The sequence below is a fragment of the Aspergillus welwitschiae genome, assembly GCF_003344945.1.
Source record: "Aspergillus welwitschiae strain CBS 139.54b unplaced genomic scaffold BDQ94scaffold_19, whole genome shotgun sequence".
Classification (NCBI taxonomy): domain Eukaryota; kingdom Fungi; phylum Ascomycota; class Eurotiomycetes; order Eurotiales; family Aspergillaceae; genus Aspergillus; species Aspergillus welwitschiae.
The window spans coordinates 647,308-667,038 of record NW_020798713.1 but is presented as its reverse complement, the minus strand read 5'-3'; the positions used below and the strand labels follow the sequence as shown (position 1 = coordinate 667,038).

The window sequence follows — 19,731 nt, the reverse complement described above, 5'->3', positions numbered from 1 at the left end:
GGGAATGGCTTCTGGCTTCTCCAAGACCAAGCCTGTCACGCTGCCACGAGCTGGGGCTAATGCTTCTGCCAGGCACAAAGAGCGGCAGATGAGCGAACCGGCCATTCCGATGGGTCGAATTCGGGGGAAAGAGGGGGCCAGTGAGACATGTTCTTGACTAGTAGCTTAGTAGAACCATTGTGGTGTCTGCCCTACTTGGAATCTCCGGGAAGACACCGTCTTAGGCGATGTGGTGATCCAATGAAGAGGGCCAGGGACTCCACCTCCGAACCCTGACCAGGTAGAGACTAACCAACTAGTAGGTAACTAGAATTAGTCCACCAGGGGAAACATTATGACCAGTTTGAATAATGTGAGACAGTCAGACAACGGCGGATATACTGGTCCGAGAAAGCAGAGGACGACTCCAAACCCCCAATTTTGAGACGGAGATCGTGTGGTGGACAAAGGGGAAAAGAGGAACGAGCAGGACAAAGCGTGGCGTATTCTTGCGCCATGTTCCTTGACGGTTGACCCCAGATGCTTGGCAGCAGATAAGGAAGGGCTTGCGATATTTTTCTCCTTTTGTATAAATTGACTGACTGGATAGACTTCATATCTAATGCAAGGCTGGAACACACAGGACAACCCGATAAGAGGAACACCCTTTTCGAGAGCAAATTTGATGGATCTTCTCAGTATTCTTTTCCCAGGCGAGCCAAGGTCCAACCGCCAGGGTCTTGGCGGCGGGCTTGGCCTGGCAGGATTGGGAAAAGCGGCATTTCCCGAATCAGCATCTGGGTAATTGAAATTACCAGCGGCCGCTGCAAGTTTCACCGTACTGACGGTACCTTACCGCCAAGTGGGGGCCAGGGAGGAAGAAAAACCAAGTATGAATCTTATTATTGGAAACGGTGGTGTTGCTCGGAAATTATATAATGTTCGCTCCTGGATGATTCTGCCCTGGCTGATAATCAATGTGCAGGCGACCATTGGCCCGCGAGGGATGGAAATAAGCCAAGTGAGTAAGACATGCATGGGCCGATGCTTCGTAGTGGGTTGGCGCTGCCTGTATTGGATCAGACCTTTAGCAGAAATCAGTAGTGGTCACCACTTGGGTCCTTCATTAGTCCCCCGCGAGACTGAAAAAAGACTAGTCCCATCTATCTATCTCTCTCTGTGCTGTGTGAAAAGAATAGCACACCGGGATGCCAAGGGTCCAACCCATGTAGCAAGACCCTCTCTCCAAGCCCAGTGTGGCTGCCAGCCTCACGGGAACCCGACCAAAGACCATCCAGATTCGAATCTGCGATCCCGTAAATCCTTCGCCCGAGACCCACTTCCGCCTGGCCAGGATGGTTTCCCAGTGGCACCAACAAATCTTTCTTCTGGCATCTTACTCAGTAGTGTCGGGTCTGTGTGCCATGAAGAGAAAAGCAGGCACCCTGCAGGGGCGAGTACTGTTAGGCAGTGGTGATGGTATGCTTAATCAATCATTCCTCGGGCTTGTTGGAGAGAATAACAAGTGGCAAGGCCCGCGTCAGATTTTTCTGTCTTTTATTCCATGTTATGTTTCTGTTTTGCCCTTCTCCGCTGCGAGGGAGGGTAAGAAAAAGTGACACAGGGGCTTGGCAGTCGAACCGGGCAGACGAGCCAAAATAGCAGGCAAAGAGTGCAGGGGCCCGCTCTCGGTCGGTGACAGCTTTCTGGAAACTTTCAACCGGTCAGGATCGCTTCGGGATCAACCATGGAACCATCTCCGGGTTATGACTGGCTCATCGGTATTTTTGGTATTTCTTTTCTTGTTTTCATTTCTTTGCCTTTCTTTTCTTTTTTTCCATTTTTTCCCTCTTTGCAGTTGGAGGCCCGAAATCAACGCCACGGAAGTTGGCGGATTGATGATGATTGGGATAATACTGTTGGCCCCAAAAATACACACACAGACACACACATACCATATTCAGGAACAAACACACCACCAAACCCGCTGCATGCATGGGATGGCTCACCTCCCCCTTCTGCGAGTTACGGGCAGCAGATAATGTATACGTCTGATCCTTTACACCAGACAAACTAAAGTATACAAAAAACGACTACCGGACTACCACCACCACTATTACGGTATCACAACCATCAACTTCTCTCAAGTGGTATACTACTAGTAGACTAGTCAATTCCCGGTCCCTCCGCCACCAATCGGGAGGGTCCGTCCTTATCAGACCCAAAATTTCCTCCCAAAGAAATTGAGGGAAAACGAGCAACTTGATGACAGTAAGACATCACCTGCACTATTGTGTAGAGTGTCTTAGAAGAGGGCCAATAAAGTTTTTTCGTTACCGAGATTGGCTGCACGCCACCGTATTGCTGCCTCTTCAGGTATCGTTTCGCTTGGGCGTGAATACGATCTGGCTGAATTGATTGTATTGGCCCCGAAAATACCTTTCGAAGCAGCAGCAGCAGAAGGGGTCTGTTGCTTCATCTCTTTCCCATGGCACGGATATAGGCGATGGGAACAATAAGGAAGTCCTCGGAGGGGCCACGAAGGGTCCAGTCTTCGGGGGGGCTTAAAAGGGAGGGACTATATCTCAATGGGGATTGGTGAGGGCCTGGCGGTATCAAGTGGGCGGAAAGAACCCTTCTTTCAAGACATCCAGTGATCCAGTCCAACTGCCCCTTGGGCTCCACCCTAAACTGCTTTCCGGTCCGAGAGGAAACCTAACTAACGGCTCCCGAATAGCCTACTTACTATACGAGAATTGGCTCATATTTTTCCATAGGATGGCTGTCGGACCACCCAATGGTCCGCTTCCGTTATTCATTTTTTTTTTTATTCACTCTTGTCCATTCTGAATTTTCAATTTTTCATTTCATACTTATTTTTAAATTCCCCTTTTGGTCTTTGCACCGCACTGCCGCGGTCTAGTCCTCTTCTGAGCAGGCAAAAAGTATTCCGTCATAGCCAAAGGGAACCGCCCCTCCCACTCGCTCTGGACAAGGCTAGAGTCCCTCCGGCGTGGCTTCGATATCTTTCTTACCCGGGGAACAATTCCTATACGAGTGAGCTGGCACCGGGAAGCCATTCAGAGTGGTTCTCCAGTCAGCTTGGGGGTTATTATTAGCAAAATACACATAGACGAGACAAGACGAGACGTCTAGTCTGCTTCTGTTTCTTTTTTTCATTTCATCGTTTCTCCCCTCCCTCGATCCACTATCGCGGATATCGATGTGTGCCCCCCCCGTCCAGCCTCTCATTGCTGAGCCTCAGCATCGCTGCTAGCTAATTACCTTACTAGTTGGAGTGTGATTAGCTTTTTTCTCCATTTGGATTTCTTGCCTTTGTTCCCCATCATCCCCTCTGACACTTTCTCTTCCTCCTATTCCTCGTATCGTCTTTCCTCTCTCTCTCTCTTCCACTTCCTCTCCTCTCGCTTGATCCCTCTTATCTCTGATCTCATGCATCGTTTCTTGTTTTAGTTGTTGTTGCATTGTGATTCCCCATAGATTTCACTCGTTAACGAAGCGTGCCTGTGTTTCTCTCGTTATCTGCACCCTATCTATCGCTCGTTATCAGTCCCATTTATCCACTCAACCGACTATCATTGAGTGACCTGCACCCCCCAGCGAAGAGAGATCGCAATCAATTCTGGTGACGAGTCAGAACCCATTCTTTCCCTCCAGTCTTTGGCGAACTCAATAATCGCATCGACCTGGCTCAACGTTGTGTTCCTGGTTTGTTGACCGGTGGTCATCCCGGGTCGCCGCGACCTTCCCACCCAGCATGAAGTGGGCTATTTCCGGCACGCTGCTCGCCTGTTTCGCAACAACTGCAACGGCCTGGCCCTACGACGAGTCCCTCGTCGACTACAACTTCAATCAGAACCAGTCCGCTACGAACCCGGCGGACTATTGGGGAACATGGCCCAATCATACCGGGGAGTACTTCCCCTCCCCGGACAATTGGCGCTTCCCCGTCTACACCCTCTTTCTCGACCGCTTCGTCAACGGTGACCCCACAAACGACAACATCAATGGCACCCTGTTCGAACATGACCTCCGCTCGAATCAGATGCGCCATGGTGGCGATGTTGCCGGCCTGCTGGATACCTTGGATTACTTGCAGGGCATGGGAATCAAGGTCGGTCCCCCGTGGCTTGTCCGATGCTGCGATCGATTACTGACGATGGTTTAGGGTCTCTATCTCGCCGGAACAATCCTCATGAATCAGCCCTGGGGATCTGACGGTTATTCGGCTTTGGACACGACATTGCTGGATCAACACTATGGTAATCTGCAGACGTGGCGCAATGCCATCACGGAAATTCACAAGCGCGGGATGTATGTTATCTTCGATAACACCATCGCAACGTAAGTTTACCGCTGCCTTGTTCCTCTTCCCCACCCAACAAACTAACTTGCACTGTTTAGGATGGGTGATTTGATCGGATTTGATGGCTATCTGAACACCACCACCCCCTTCTCCGTGAAGGAACACCAAACGGTGTGGAAGACTGACCGCCGCTATGTGGACTTCGACATTGGCAATGACTACAACGAGACGTGCGACTACCCCCGCTTCTGGTTCGAGGATGGCTACCCCGTTCAAGCGTCAGTCACCGAGGAGCTTGTCGGATGTTACAACAGCGATTTCGACCAGTACGGTGACATTGAGGCCTTTGGTGTCTTCCCCGATTGGCAACGTCAGCTGGCAAAATTCGCCTCCGTTCAGGATCGACTCCGTGAATGGGTTCCCTCCGTGCGCGAGCGTTTGATCCGCCACTCCTGCATCATTATTCAGTCGCTCGATATTGACGGTTTCCGGTACGACAAGGCGACTCAGGCAACCGTCGACGCCCTCGGAGATATGTCCAATGCGTACCGCGAGTGCGCCCGCGCCGTAGGAAAAGAGAACTTCTTCATTGCGGGCGAAATCACGGGTGGTAATACCTTTGGTTCCATCTACTTGGGCCGAGGAAGACAGCCAAACCAGTTCCCTGACTCGGCGGAGGCAGCCATGAAGCTGACCAACACTTCCGACGCCCAATATTTCCTGCGTGAAGTGGGACATGAGGCGATTGATGGTGCAGCCTTCCACTACTCCATTTACCGAGCGCTGACCCGCTTCCTGGGCATGGATGGTAACTTGGCTGCCGGTTACGATGTGCCAGTCGACTGGGTTGATGCCTGGAATCTCATGCTGCAGTCCAACGATCTGGTCAATGCGAATACAGGCAAGTTCGACCCCCGCCACATGTACGGGGCTACCAACCAGGATGTCTTCCGTTGGCCCACTGTGGAAAAGGGCGTGGAGCGTCAGTTGCTTGGATTGTACATCACGACTCTTCTCCTCCCCGGAATTCCGCTCCTTCTCTGGGGCGAGGAACAGGCGTTTTACGTACTGGATGCCACGGCATCGAACTACATCTACGGTCGGCAGGCCATGTCTCCTGCCACCGCATGGAGGGATCATGGCTGTTTCTCCTTGGAATCGTCTCAGTACTATAATTGGCCCATTGAGTCCGGCCGTCAGGGCTGCCACGACCCCACGGTGGCCTACGATCATCGTGACCCGTCTCATCCCGTGCGCAATATCATTAAGCACATGTATCAGATGCGCGAACAGTTCCCCGTCCTCAATGACGGCTATACTATTCAAAAGCTCTCGAACCACACCGAGGACGTGTACTATCTCGGTTCCAACGGCACAGCCACCGAGACCGGACTCTGGTCGATCCTTCGTGATGTGAACGCGGATGTGCAGGATTTGGGCTCCGATGCAAAGAACCAGCCCGTCTGGCTGGTTTACCACAACACGAACCGCACCATTGATTACAAGTTTGACTGCTCGGATAATGATACAGCTCTGATTGCCCCCTTCGATAGTGGCACCTGGGTCAAAAACCTGTTCCACCCGTATGACGAGCACCAGCTGATCGATTCCCCCACCAAGTTGGGATTGAACGGATCAACTGCATACAGTGGCTGCTTGGCTAATATGACCATGTCCGCCTATGAATTCCGGGCCTACGTGCCTAAAACCCGCTTTACTAAACCCAGGCCGATGATTACGAAGTTCACTCCGGGACACGATGTCCCGATCCGCTCGACCGTGGCCCCGAACGCAGACGAGAACGTGGAGGTCGAAATTTACTTCTCCGAAGAAATGGATTGCGACTCGGTGACAAAGTCCATTACCCTTTCATCATCGACCGAAATTGGAAAGGCCCCCTCTGTCGATTCTGGCAGTGTCAACTGCAAGTCAGTCCCCGCCACTAACACCAGCTGGACCGGCCAGATTCCCGGAGTGTGGATGTGGGCGGCCAACCTGACAGGCGTGTACAACGGCATTCATCGTCTCACAGTCAACAATGTCAGCACGGAGAGTGGGAACGCAACCACCAACGCCGTCGACCATTTCCTCTTCCGCATCGGCCAGATCGATAATCCGATGATTTTCAGCAGTGCGAACTATTCAACTAGTTTGCTCCATAAGGAATCCAACGGCACCCTTTTCATCCAGCACCACGCCGCTGGTGCTGATAAGTATCGCTATTCTACGAATTGGGGTACCACTTTCTCCGATTGGATTGACTACAGAGGCGGAAATGACACTATTGAGGAACTCGAATGGTCGGGAACCAAGAAGCAGTCATGGAAAGGAAACCACGTTCGCGTGGAGTATTGGAGTCGCTGGACCGGCAGCAGCGATTACGTCCAAGAGGGAGACGCGGGCTGGAACGAGAATGTTCCACGCCGTTTCCCTCACGTCTTCTTCAACGGACCCTACAACCAGTATGGGTATGATGCAGGTCTGGACAACGTGGTCCGCCAGGACAGCGTTGACGGTCTCTGGAAATATCATTTCACCGCGGAATGGCCTGCTCAAGCTCAATTGAACATTTGGGGTATGAACCCTGATGGGGAGCCTGACCAGAGTTGGGTCCTGGGAGATGCCGATAATGATTCGGTTCTCGATCGCATGCCGCCCTCTTCGCTGTCCGCGACATTGATTAACATCACTGAACACCCCCCCTCTCCCTACATCTCGTGGAATATCTTCATTGATGACGGGACCATGCGCTTCCAGCTGTTCCCCGTCGGGCATCAGAATACTCAGATCGCCATGTATGTGCTCTTTTGGATCATCCCCGTCATCACGGGCGCAGCCGGTGTGTGGGCTTTCATGAAGTCTTTCTACAAGGTCAAATTCAACCAGGTTGGTGTGACCGAAAAACACCAGATGATCCCATTGGCCTTGCGGCGGAAGTTCAAGCGCAATCGCAATCGTGGCGGTGATGAGGAAAACTCAAACCCTCTCATGCGTCTGGCGAACAAGTCCGGGTTCCTCCAGACTGACACGGCGATTGGCGGTGCTGCTAGCGGCAAGCGTCGCATGGTCCTGATCGCCACCATGGAGTACGACATTGAGGATTGGGCCATCAAGATCAAGATTGGTGGTCTTGGTGTCATGGCGCAACTCATGGGTAAGACTCTGGGTCATCAAGACTTGATCTGGGTGGTGCCTTGCGTTGGGGGTGTCGATTACCCCGTGGACAAACCCGCAGAGCCCATGCATGTCACCATTCTTGGCAATTCGTACGAGGTCCAGGTCCAGTATCACGTCTTGAATAACATCACCTACGTTCTGCTGGATGCCCCTGTGTTCCGTCAACAGTCTAAGTCAGAGCCTTACCCGGCTCGCATGGACGACCTGAACAGCGCCATTTACTACTCGGCCTGGAATCAGTGCATTGCGGAAGCCTGCAAGAGATTCCCTATCGACCTGTATCATATCAACGACTACCACGGTTCCCTGGCTCCTCTGTATCTACTTCCTGACACAGTACCTGCCTGTCTTTCCCTGCATAACGCCGAGTTCCAAGGTTTGTGGCCCATGCGGACGCAGAAAGAAAAGGAGGAAGTTTGCTCCGTGTTCAATCTGGATATCGAGACCGTGAGGCATTACGTGCAGTTTGGAGAGGTGTTCAACTTGCTCCACTCGGGTGCTAGTTATCTCCGTGTTCACCAACAAGGTTTCGGTGCTGTTGGTGTGTCTAAGAAGTACGGAAAGCGGTCCTACGCGCGTTACCCCATTTTCTGGGGTCTTCGCAAGGTTGGAAACCTACCTAACCCTGATCCGTCTGATGTCGGTGAGTGGAGCAAGGAACAGGCCAGCGCCATGGGTGACAATGTGAGCGTGGACCCGACTTATGAAGCCAGTCGAGGCGACCTCAAGCGTCAAGCTCAGGAGTGGGCCGGTCTTGAACAGAACCCTGACGCCGATTTGCTTGTCTTCGTTGGTCGTTGGTCGATGCAGAAGGGTGTTGATTTGATCGCCGACGTCATGCCTGCTGTCCTGGAAGCACGCCCCAATGTTCAGCTCATTTGTGTTGGACCAGTTATCGATCTCTACGGTAAATTCGCGGCCCTCAAACTCGATCACATGATGAAGGTCTACCCCGGACGAGTGTTCTCTAGACCGGAGTTCACGGCATTGCCCCCCTACATCTTCTCTGGTGCTGAATTCGCGCTGATTCCCTCTCGTGACGAGCCCTTCGGTCTGGTCGCCGTCGAGTTCGGACGTAAGGGAGCTCTGGGTATCGGTGCCCGGGTTGGTGGTCTCGGTCAGATGCCAGGTTGGTGGTACAATGTGGAATCGACAGCTACCTCCCATTTGCTCGTTCAGTTCAAGCTGGCTATCGACGCGGCTCTCAGTTCGAAAACGGAAACTCGTGCTATGATGCGTGCCCGGTCCGCCAAACAGCGCTTCCCGGTCGCCCAGTGGGTGGAAGACTTGGAGATCCTGCAAACCACCGCCATCCAAGTGCACAACAAGGAATTGGTCAAACATAACGGTCGACCCTTCACCCCGTCTGGAACTACCACGCCGGGTGGCATCTTAAGCCAGCCGTCAAGTCCACTAATGCCCCCTGGAATGCAGACTCCCTTGGCTCATTCTCGGGAAAGCAGCTATTCTAACCTGAACCGTCTCAGTGAATATGTCACAGATCCGAAAACAAACTACAGTCGAGACATCAGCCCCAGTGGGACGGAAAAGCCGCGGTCCGGCCTGCAACGACAGCTTTCTCTTGGTGTTCGCTCAGGACCTGGTCATCAAGAGCGCCGTGGCCGTCGTGGTCGCCAGCGCGACAGCATCCCCGAACACGAAGACACCGCAGGGGCCATGACCGACGTCGAAGAAGACCACGAGGACATTGGGGATCAGCAGGATGCGGACGACGAGTACACTCTCACCCCGGCTCAGGTCGAGGAAGGACGTCGCTTGCAGGCAGTCCAGCAGCAGGGAGTGGGTATGCCGACGAGTCCGGGCGTCCGCCGTTATAGTCAAGACTCCTTGCATCCGCGACAGCTTCCTAGCAGCCCTGGCCCCGTCCCCACTCCTACACAGAGCCTGCTTCCGCCACCCAGGCTTGGGGATGCCGGTAGCCGACTCAGTAGCGCGTCTGTCCTGTCCCTGGATTCGGTCGTTGGTACCAAGACGGACTTCAAGCTCCAGAAGGTTGACCCCTTCTTTACGGATTCTACTGGCGAGTACTACAAGGCATTCGACAAGAAGCTGGTCGGCTTGAACGGCTCGAACTCTGAATCCCAGCTTTGCATTGAGGAATATCTCATCAAGAGTGAGAAGGAATGGTTCGACAAGTTCCGCGATGCCCGACTGGGTCGTCTAAAATCCCCCGCGTCGTCTGTCTATCGGGACAAGCATGGTGCCTCCCCTGTTGGCTCCTACTACGATGATACGGGCTCCCGGGTGAGTGGTGACTATGACCGGGAGTCCCGCGACACGGAAGATGACGAGTTCCTCCTGGGCAAGGACTACGTGCCTCCGACGGGTCTGCGCAAGTGGATGCAGATTCGTGTTGGAGACTGGCCAGTCTACTCATTATTCCTTGCCTTGGGTCAGATCATTGCAGCCAACTCTTATCAGGTGACCTTGCTTACCGGTGAGGTTGGTGAGACGGCCGAGAAGCTCTATGGTATCGCAACCACCTACCTGATCACCTCGATCCTTTGGTGGCTTGTATTCCGTTACTTCAAATCGGTGGTGTGCCTCTCGGCTCCCTGGTTCTTCTATGGCCTTGCCTTCCTTCTGATCGGCTCCGCTCACTTTGAACCCAATTCATTCAACCGGGGTTGGATTCAGAACATCGGAAGTGGATGTTACGCCGCTGCCTCGTCTAGCGGTTCCATCTTCTTCGCCTTGAACTTTGGTGACGAAGGTGGTGCGCCGGTCGAAACCTGGATCTTCCGGGCTTGTCTCATTCAGGGTATCCAGTCGGCTTATATCATCGGACTGTGGTATTGGGGTTCCACTCTGACCAAGGCATCCAGCCAGGGTCTGTTGACCTCAACGAACAACATCGCCAATAGCTGGAAGATGAGGTGAGTACATCGAACCCTCTGATTGTTTATCAATCAGCCAGTCATTTCATCTTGTGGCCCGCTAACACTGATCTCCTCTAGTGCCATCTGTTACCCGATTGCAATCTTCCTCTGGGCTGTTGGATTGCTGCTTCTCTTTGGACTTCCTAACTACTATCGCCAAACCCCGGGCAAAGTGGCCTCATTTTACAAGTCCGTATTCCGCCGCAAGATCGTCCTCTGGAACTTCGTTGCCGTCATCCTGCAAAACTTCTTCCTCAGCGCACCGTACGGCCGCAACTGGGGCTGTAAGTCTAACTTTCCCTGCCACATTGTGTCGAATTGATAAGCTAACTCTAGTCCGCAGTCCTTTGGTCTTCCAATCACGCCAAGGCCTGGCAAATCGTTATTCTCTGTATCGTCTTCTACGGGTTCGTCTGGGCGGGCTTCCTGTTCGTCGTCAGCCGCTATTTCAAGTCCCACAGCTGGTTCCTGCCCGTGTTTGCGTGCGGACTTGGAGCGCCTCGCTTCATACAAATCTGGTGGGGTGTCTCGGGCATCGGTTACTTCCTTCCCTGGGTCTCCGGAGGCTATCTCGGCGGAGCTTTGGCCTCTAGGAGTCTCTGGCTCTGGCTGGGCGTGTTGGATTCCATCCAGGGTCTCGGGTTCGGTATCATCCTCCTGCAGACCCTGACCCGCATGCACATGCTGTTCACCCTGATCTGCTCGCAGGTGCTTGGTTCCATTGCCACCATCTGTGCGCGGGCGTTTGCCCCGAATAACGTCGGGCCCGGCCCTGTGTCGCCGGACCCTACCTTTGGAGGAAGTGCAGTGGCCAATGCGTGGTTCTGGGTGGCCCTGTTTTGTCAGCTGTTGGTGTGTGCTGGCTTCCTCCTCTTCTTCCGGAAAGAGCAGCTTTCCAAACCTTGAACGCCTTAATGATGTGGTGGTGCGCTTGGGCACCACCGGGCATGAACATTTTACATACGTCCCACCATTCCTTCCTTCCCTACCTACGCCCCTTGGATATAATTTTACTATCTGTCATAATATAATCTCTCCTGTATGTATATAGAAGTTCGCATTACGATCTGAATGAGGTCCAGGTCGTTCTCAGCCAATACAATTTTGGGATTGGAAAAAATCCCTGCAGATCCATCTGCTGTCAAATATCTTCCACCGTGCGATAGTGTTCAAAATATTTCATTGTAGATGGTATATTGTCCAAGGAGTAATGAGAGATAGGCTGTACTAGATCACCTGCGTTGGGTGCAGAATAGTGAGGACGGCTAGTAAGTAGTCGATTGCTGCCTCAGGTCCCAACACTTGCCCAGGGAACACCAGAATACAATAAATACTTTGTAACAGAATTATAATAATAACCCTCAATAAGTATGAAATAATAATAATCGAAAATGGAATAAGAGATTAGTCAAAAAGAAAAGGAAAAAAAAAAAGGAAACCAGAATCCGAAAGGCAATCCCGAAGCAACTCCCGCTTCGGCCGGAACTATCCCTCATCGGGACAACCGGGGGCTCCACCGCGGTCCTTCCGGGCGAGGCAGACGAACTAATAATATTGAGAATGCGGGAGGGAGTGGGAAGTTAGAGAGCGAGAGACACTCTGGAACAGGAGTTCCCCCCTCCCTCTCTTCTCGCTTCTCTCTCTTCTTCTCTTCATCTTCTTACTTCCGTCTACTTTCTTCCTAACTGCTACTGTTGATTCCTTGACTCCACACCTTACACTGCTGTCCCCATCACACTCATACACACATACACTGCTTTTCTTCATTAACTCTATTGATCATCTACGATGAGGCGTCTTGCTACTTGATGAGCTCATCGCTCTTACCATGATGGACGGATGGAAGTTGAAAGATGAAAACGCATCGACATTGGCTGACACTCGCGGTTCGCTGAATACAATAACAAGAACGAAACAACAGATGGACTGAACCCGACCCGAACCCCAATCTGAAACGAAACTCCTTCCCTTCTTCCTCCTAAACATCCGTCTTGAACGATGTGAGCCGCGCCTTGATTGCCTCCTCCGACTCGTCGGTATCCAACTCCCGAAGAACACCGCTTCCAACATCATAAATCAGCCCGTGAACCTGCAACCCACGCTCCTGGATCGCTTCCAACACCACGCTCTTCTCCTTCAACAGCTTGACACCCTCCAGGACATTCAGCTCGACCAGCTTGAGGTTCGCCTGGTCAGCCGGCAGCGAGTTCAGCAGATCCAGGTTCTTCGCCCGGAGCTGGCGCAGGGGAAGCAACCAGGGGTCCAGGATTCCCAACTGCTTGTTACCCAGGGCAGCGGCAACACCGCCGCAGCTGGTGTGACCGCAGAGGACTACATGGTTGACGCGCAGGTAACGGACCGCGTACTCGATCACGGCAGAGGAGCTGAGGTCACCCGCGTGCAGGACGTTGGCAATGTTGCGGTGGACGAAGACATCGCCCGGCTTAAGACCAAGGAGAGTGGTTTCGGGGCATCGGGAATCGGAGCAGCCGATCCAGAGAATCTCGGGCTGCTGGCCGTTCGCGAGCGTGGGGAACAGTGAGGGGTCTTCCTTGGAGATCTGGGCTGCCCAGTCCTTGTTCTGGTGCAGAGCAGAGGTGAAGCGGTCTGAGTCTGTATTAGCACACGCTGGTGGCTTGGTGGTGGAAAAGCAGGCGGCTTGTCGTGGTGGGAAAAAGGAGACACGCTGGGAGGGAAGAGGAAGGCTGGCTCGAGAACTTGGCTGCACCCCCGACCGGGGAGAGGTATATATTCCGACTCTGGAATACATCCGCTGCAGTCGCGAAACAAGCCTTGTGGACTCCATGATGGTGTGAAGAGGGTACGAAGACAACAGAATTGACGGAAAATGCAGCACCTCGAGGATGAGTCACTGCCAGGGGAACCCCAGAAAAGGAACGGAAATCACAAATGAAAGCGCAAGGATCTCAATACGTTTTGCAAATTCGCATACGATGAAGCAAGCACAGTGATACAGGAACGGGGGCAAAACGACACGCTGAGGGTTCGGTGGCAGGGGAGTTGAGGGAAAAGATGAGGAAAAGGTAAAATCTGTGGGCCGCCGCCGCTTTGCGAGTCTATCCAGAAACGCCAAGAATGGATGGTTCTGTTCTGCTGGTGCTGATGCTCACGTACCTGTAGCAGTGGGCGCCATGATAGCTGATGTTGAAGTGAGATTTCGCAGTGCGCTTGTCGGACAGTCTGTTGGATTCAGGATACTGAGTATTTTGTGTTGGCTACGAGGCTCCCCTTTCTTTCTTTGCCCCCCGCCGGCAATTCCTTGGGGATTCTCGTCGGCAGTGTTCACCCCAACCATGCAAACAGTGCAAACACCCCAACTCACCGGACACCCAAAGGCGCCATCGGTCACATTTTGGTCGAATTGGACCTCTAGAGATAGGCAGATTAGCAGCTAGGGGAGCTGCATATCCTACATTGCTAACCAATTTGCTCCGATAAGGGTGCTTCCAGGGAGGCTACTATACGAGTTGGTGGTGGCCTTCCCTTCGGCCGTGCAGGCACCCGCCTCCCTTGTTGAGACACTCGGCAATCCCGGGCGTCACGTGCGGATGGGGTGCCCGCTTTTTGCCGTGCTGAGCCCCAACATTCTAGACAGGGTCGACAGAAAACAGTCTCCGAGGAGAGACCGACTGAGCAGAGATCACGGTAATGTGGTCAAGGCACGACCGGATATGATGGGGGTCGCGCTGCCGTAATTTTCAACCGAGGGGTATCTATAGTAGTTTGTAGAATCACAGGGAGGTTCGTAGGCCGCCATTCCTTATGCACCAGCTGCATCAATTTTCTGTCCATCCTGGGAGTATGCACTGAGACATGCACCACCAGTATGGGGTAGGCTGTCCAAGTTATGTTCCACTGCTCTGGGGTCAGGGCGGGGTTTGCTCATACGCCGACAGGAACCACACTGGTAGGTTTATCTAAAGGATCGACCTCTACAACCCCATACTCTATGCAAATGGTTGACACAACCAACCTGTTTCGTAAAACCTAGGCAATGTGCCAATCTTCGACGTAAGCTGAAATGGCCGCCTCACATAACCAAAGGATCCAAATCCGACCAGTTATTCATCGGATAAGGAGACAACGGATCTAGCGCGAAACACCAGTCGAAATCGAGATGCCTCTACATCAAAGATAGTCAGAATCGAGGCACATCAAACCCAGGAGCTCCTGAATGCAAACACGTACCAAATCACCACCCACAGCCTCTTCCCAACCCATAGGCCGCAGAGCATTCGTCTGATGACACGCATCTCCAACGCCGTCTGTCTCCGAACCCTGCATTTGCGATGAATATGCCTGCCCATACTTAGCTTGTATATCCAGAATAACACCAACCGAAGACCGTGAATAAAACCTACTAGTTGCTGTATCCCACCACTCTCTCCTTCTTGAATATGTTCATCCTGATATTGATATCCCTCCAATAACACCTCCCTACACCTCCGCGACGCAATCGGACAAGCATCATCAACCCTCAACACATCCCTTACCCCACCCCCATCCATCTGAACCCCCTCCATCTCACTCCTAACCACCATAAACAGAATCATCAAGATACTAAACATCTTCGTCGCTCTCTTCTCCACCCGCACCTTTCCCTCGGAGTACCTAATCGCATTCTCCACGCTCTCGAACAGTGCCATCCGTTGATAATGGACACTTTGGTCCATGTATTTCGAGATATTACTCCCCGGTAAGGGAGGATCGATTACGCGGTCCTGGGATTTGGCCTGTAAGCGCAGCTCGAAGCAAATGGTTGCCGCGGCGTGGAAGATGTCGTCGCGGAAGAGGCCGCCTTTGAGGTGCAGGATGTGTGGAGGGAAATGGTTGTTAACTACTGGTGGTGGTTGTGGTGGTGATGTGTGGTTGTTGTTGGGGCGGTGGTTTGAGAAGTGTTCTAGCTGAGAAAGTAGAGCTAGGCTGGTCTGTATGCATACTCGTCTGGAATAGTTGAAGGGTTCGTCAGGGGTTTCTGCGAAGCGCAGGAAGAAGGGTCGGTGCAGGGCGAGGAGGCTGCGGTAGTGCAGGAAGAGGAAGAATGAGCGGCGGAAGGATGAGGTGCTGCTATCGTTGTCGAGTGAGCCACCTGCGGTGGTTGTTGTGCTGGTGTCGTCGCGGAGATCTGGCGGGGCCTGCGCCAGTCCTGTTGTGAGGCGTTCGCTGAGGGTCATGATTTCATTGTCGTATGTTGCGCTCAGACGTACCCGGTTGACGATCTTGGATATTGCCATTCGGGTTTCTAATGTCTGCGCGAGAGCAATCTGGAAGGACGTTCTGGTTAAGGTATCAGATCGTCGTGAGGGAGGCAGACGTGGTGAGTCGATGCTAAAGTCCTCATCGTCGATATCAGATGGCAAGGGACAGTCGAACTCATCCCATGATATTGCCAATGGTATCCCGCTGTATAGAGAGGCTTGGAGCTCCAGCTCGATGATCGTCAGCCAGAGGCGTTTTCGCAGTTCGGCCCAATACGGGGAGACGTTGGGGAAGTTGCATGGGTCCCGATGAAGGCCCATTAGCATCGCTTCGCGGAGTAGTGAGCCGGAGGCCATGCTGACTAGGTCGCCCTCTTGGGCGGTTGCTTGCTGTGCGAGCAGTAATAGGCATTTGATCTGGATCACGTCTAAATTCATTTGGGCGTGGCTTGTCATGGATGCTAGCCATGTGGTGACTGCTTCGATCCATTTCTGGCACCTCTGTATCAATGAATGCGGGTTGAAGCCGGCGGATGTTAGTGGTTCGGCCTTATTGGTAGCGAAGCAGCTGGCACATGCCATTAACATGAGGAGTTTCGCGATAAATACGTCGGTCTTGTTGCTGTTGAGGGATCCGTCAGTGTGGGATACACTACGATCCCAGAAGGCGTTCCATTCGCTGGTAAATGATGGGACGTGTAATATGCGCAGTGTGGTCTCGAAGGTTGAGAAGTACAGCTGCATCAAGTACTCAGCTAGAGGACGTTCGGGCAACAATTCAACTAGCTTGAGTTTTGAGGAGGGTACTTGACCCCCCTGCCGTCGTCTATCAGGTCCCCTTAGATCGTGCTTGAGTCGTCTCAGGGACAGATAATCCGTAAATCCTGGGTTGGTGGGAGTTTGCTTGTTTCGATAGTACTCATGCAAATGGGCGTTGAAATCGGGGAACTTCAGTTGACTCGTTAGCTAGATGATCAATCGATCGAAGAAAGAAATAGCTTGATCCTTACCATCCCAAGGGTGGTCGCCCAGTGACTCCGTCCAAAGAACCGGGTTCTTTGCTGCTTGCCTCGAAATGACAACGGGGACAGATTACGAGAAAAGCTATCATCCCCCGACGAGGACAAGACCTGCCCCACGTCACGATGAAACTGTACCTGAGAATACCGAGGGGCAGTTATTCCCTGCGTCGAACCCACCACACTCAACGGCGACGATCGAAAGATAGATCTTCTCACAGCGGCATCTCCAATACTGTCCGTACTCCCATCAGTGACAGTAGACGGCGGTGTATGCAGCGAAGGCCCAGTAGATGAATGCCGGCCCGCACCCTCATGTAGCACATCTCCTTTTATAATGGTAGACCTCTTAGCAGTCCTGGATATCGTTCCCGAGGAAGATCGCGACGGAGAAGAAGTAGCTGGAGGGTAGAAGCATGCATCTTGGGCATTTGCGCGCACACACTGAGCGCAAGGTTTTGAGCGATCGCATTTAACTTTGCGTTCGCGACACGGCGTACATGAGAGGAGTTTCCTGTGTCTTCGAGTAGGGACGGGCCTTCTTTGGGGATTTACTCTCATGATACTTCGCTTGGTTGCATTTAACTGGTCCGGCTGCGCGGGAGCCATGACGTGGGGCGAGAGTGGATGGGCTGGAGGACCCGCTAGTCGGAGGTGGACATGTGTGGTAATATGAGGATCCGAGAATTTCGGATATGAACGAAAAGGAGGAGAAAGGGAAGTAAAAGGAGATTCAGGTGGTTCAAGTGGAAGAACAGAGAGTTGTAGTGTTGATGTCCTTCGGTGTTAAAGCATCTTCCGTTTAGGAAATCTACAAGTCCGGCCCGGCGTCTTACCGCTTTTGGTAATCATCTGTCCGTCGGCCAATCTGGTTTCCCAAAGAGGTAAACCAGATATGGGAGGTGAGCCTATACAGGAAACAATTGGGCATGATTTTGGCTGTATGGAAACCATGTACCGATTCTATACAGCACTCTGAATCTGATACTGCTGTCTACTTACAACAAGCGCTGGTCGACTCAACCGCCGAAAGACGACAGAAACACGAAGCATTGATGGGAACATCCGCCGAAGCCAGCGCAACGTCGCGTTGAGCACGGATATACCGGGCCTTGTCGTGCAATCCCTGTCGGACCAGACATTCATACAAGCCATGCAAACTCCAGACATTATTCAGCCTTGCCTTCCGACGCGGGAGAGTCTCACTCAACCCAAGATCCTCTTCATACACATGCTGTGCTTCGCTAATGTGACCTTGTTCGAGAAGCAAAGCTCCCAGAGCATGTCGCGCAGGCTGCATCCACGGCGGAGGATCCGCATAAACCAGGTTATCCTCCAGCTTTGTCGCTTGTCGCAAGTGATTGAAAGCCTCCTCAAAGTTGCCCTGGCGATACTCGATCTCTCCTTTCAACATAGCCGACCCGATCTCAAGGACGTCCACCTCGCGAACGGGCAGACTGTTCAAGCGAGATGGTGGAACCTTTTCGCGGGCAGCCTCAAATTTCTTCCTTTCTTCTTGGGCCTCGTCCACTCGATTCAGTACCGCCAAAGCAATGCCGCGGGCATAGTATATCATCGCTGTCGTAGAGGCGAATAGCTCCTTGTCCTCGGGGAGCTGTAAATCGAGAATATCATCCCACCGTCCAAAGCGGATCAACACATGGGCTATGGCGCCCAGAAACCCTTCTGCCCAATTGGCGATCGGAGGGCTGGTTATAGACAAGAGCTCGGGAGTGAGGATCTCCTGAAGGCGCTTCATACCGGAGATTGCCTCTGCAAAGTTTCCGGAGATGACTGCGCCATAGACCTTCACGTAGATGTTGTGCGCTCGGTACATAATATATAAGATGGTGCCCGGCTCCCTGGCAAAGTATTTGTCGTCGACAATCATGGCCTGGTTGTTCGAATCAATGACCGCCCGGTAGTCACCACAGGCGACGTAAATATGGCTAGGCATATGCAGCATATGCGAACCATCCGGCACGAGTCGCAGAAGGCGATCCGCAGCTGGTAAAGCAATCTCCGGATACGGCGCCATCTCCATGAGATGGATATAGAGATGGCAGTATGCAGGATTGCTACTGCCCCCAGGAAGGGAGGTCATGGCCTTCTCAAGAACCCGACGAGCCTCAGTGGTATGCGGACCACAGGGTTCACCTGTGTCAAGATTCCACAGAGCCCGTGGGGATATGCACATGAGCGCCTCGACAAAAAGAGCCACGATATCAGGGTCCTCCGGATAAGCTTCGTAGACAGGTCGCATGGCTTCTGCATAGGCACGATCCAACGCATGAAGATCCAGGTTTTCTGGCTTCGTTTCATCATCATCTTTGGGAAATCGAGCCTTCAAGGCCTCAATTACAGCCCTTTCGGCCGGACTCGCCCCCTGTGCTGCCAGGGCCTGGGCGCGTTGGAGCACGGGTCTCATTTCCGTAATAGTGGTGGCCAGATCCGCTAGGTCGAAACGAATCCAGGCCTTGTTGTAGTTTGGTCCACGGGCATAGGCCAGGCCCCAGTACGCCATGGCACAATTCTCATCGGCCTTGCTGGCTTTGATGAAGCAACGGGACGCTTCTTCGTGATTGAAGGAGTATGACCAGACAAGTCCGCGGTTAAACCATAGCTGGGCATCGGGGGAGTTGGTCGTTACAGTTCGGCTGTACGAGCCTAGGTTGAAGTAATCGTCCGTCATGATAGTGGTGGAATGATATGATGATATGAATTTCTCATCTAAAGCGAAAAGAACGAGATAAATCTAGGTTGAATCAGGATGTTATTGAGCTGATAAGCTTGAGATGTGCCAGTTGGTTTTCCGGGCGGGGTCGGCCTTATTATAGTTTCTGTCGTGCTACTCCTCGTACTAATCAGGCTGCAGGGTGTGACCAGGGTCTACCTGGCTGCATGTACCACTACTACTGACCCAATATTGATGGTAGTAGCATGAGGATTCACCAAGCCGAACGGCAGTATCCGCAAGCCACCAGGCGAAGGAGTAATAGAATCCATATGATCAGACATATTGATCCACCAAAGTGTGGGGAAGGCATTCATCAGCACTGGACCGGTGATAAGATGCTACCGTAGCAGGCAAGTCTTATATCCGAGTGCCC

At 52.7% G+C, this 19,731-nt stretch overlaps 5 protein-coding genes across 5 annotated transcripts; 2 read left to right on the top strand and 3 right to left on the bottom strand.

Annotated features, from left to right (window-relative positions):
• Nucleotides 1-38: 38 nt before the first annotated feature.
• BDQ94DRAFT_145398 (uncharacterized protein) lies at nucleotides 39-828 on the bottom strand. Its single transcript, XM_026766636.1, has one exon. The coding sequence runs from the start codon at nucleotides 594-596 to the stop codon at nucleotides 333-335; it is 264 nt and encodes an 87-aa protein (XP_026625558.1). The 5' UTR covers nucleotides 597-828; the 3' UTR covers nucleotides 39-332.
• Nucleotides 829-1,136: 308 nt separating this feature from the next.
• Nucleotides 1,137-1,798, top strand: BDQ94DRAFT_145397 (uncharacterized protein). Its single transcript, XM_026766635.1, has one exon. The coding sequence runs from the start codon at nucleotides 1,335-1,337 to the stop codon at nucleotides 1,596-1,598; it is 264 nt and encodes an 87-aa protein (XP_026625557.1). The 5' UTR covers nucleotides 1,137-1,334; the 3' UTR covers nucleotides 1,599-1,798.
• A 1,797-nt stretch (nucleotides 1,799-3,595) lies between these two features.
• Nucleotides 3,596-11,522, top strand: BDQ94DRAFT_179439 (alpha-1,3 glucan synthase). The gene is made up of 5 exons (XM_026773379.1): nucleotides 3,596-4,114; nucleotides 4,169-4,344; nucleotides 4,405-10,380; nucleotides 10,462-10,667; nucleotides 10,727-11,522. Exons 1-5 carry the CDS (start codon nucleotides 3,758-3,760, stop codon nucleotides 11,287-11,289), a joined length of 7,278 nt encoding a protein of 2,425 aa, XP_026625556.1. The 5' UTR covers nucleotides 3,596-3,757; the 3' UTR covers nucleotides 11,290-11,522.
• Nucleotides 11,523-12,268: 746 nt separating this feature from the next.
• Nucleotides 12,269-13,362, bottom strand: BDQ94DRAFT_42776 (carbonic anhydrase). Its single transcript, XM_026775746.1, has one exon. It carries the CDS (start codon nucleotides 13,187-13,189, stop codon nucleotides 12,362-12,364), a length of 828 nt encoding a protein of 275 aa, XP_026625555.1. The 5' UTR covers nucleotides 13,190-13,362; the 3' UTR covers nucleotides 12,269-12,361.
• Nucleotides 13,363-14,164: 802 nt separating this feature from the next.
• BDQ94DRAFT_160090 (TPR-like protein) lies at nucleotides 14,165-19,639 on the bottom strand (the record flags this gene model as incomplete). Its single annotated transcript, XM_026769165.1, has 8 exons — nucleotides 14,165-14,308; nucleotides 14,444-14,527; nucleotides 14,593-14,703; nucleotides 14,766-16,568; nucleotides 16,613-17,022; nucleotides 17,437-17,529; nucleotides 17,624-19,376; nucleotides 19,529-19,639. 8 exons carry the CDS (start codon nucleotides 19,637-19,639, stop codon nucleotides 14,165-14,167), a joined length of 4,509 nt encoding a protein of 1,502 aa, XP_026625554.1.
• Between the last annotated feature and the right edge of the window lie 92 nt (nucleotides 19,640-19,731).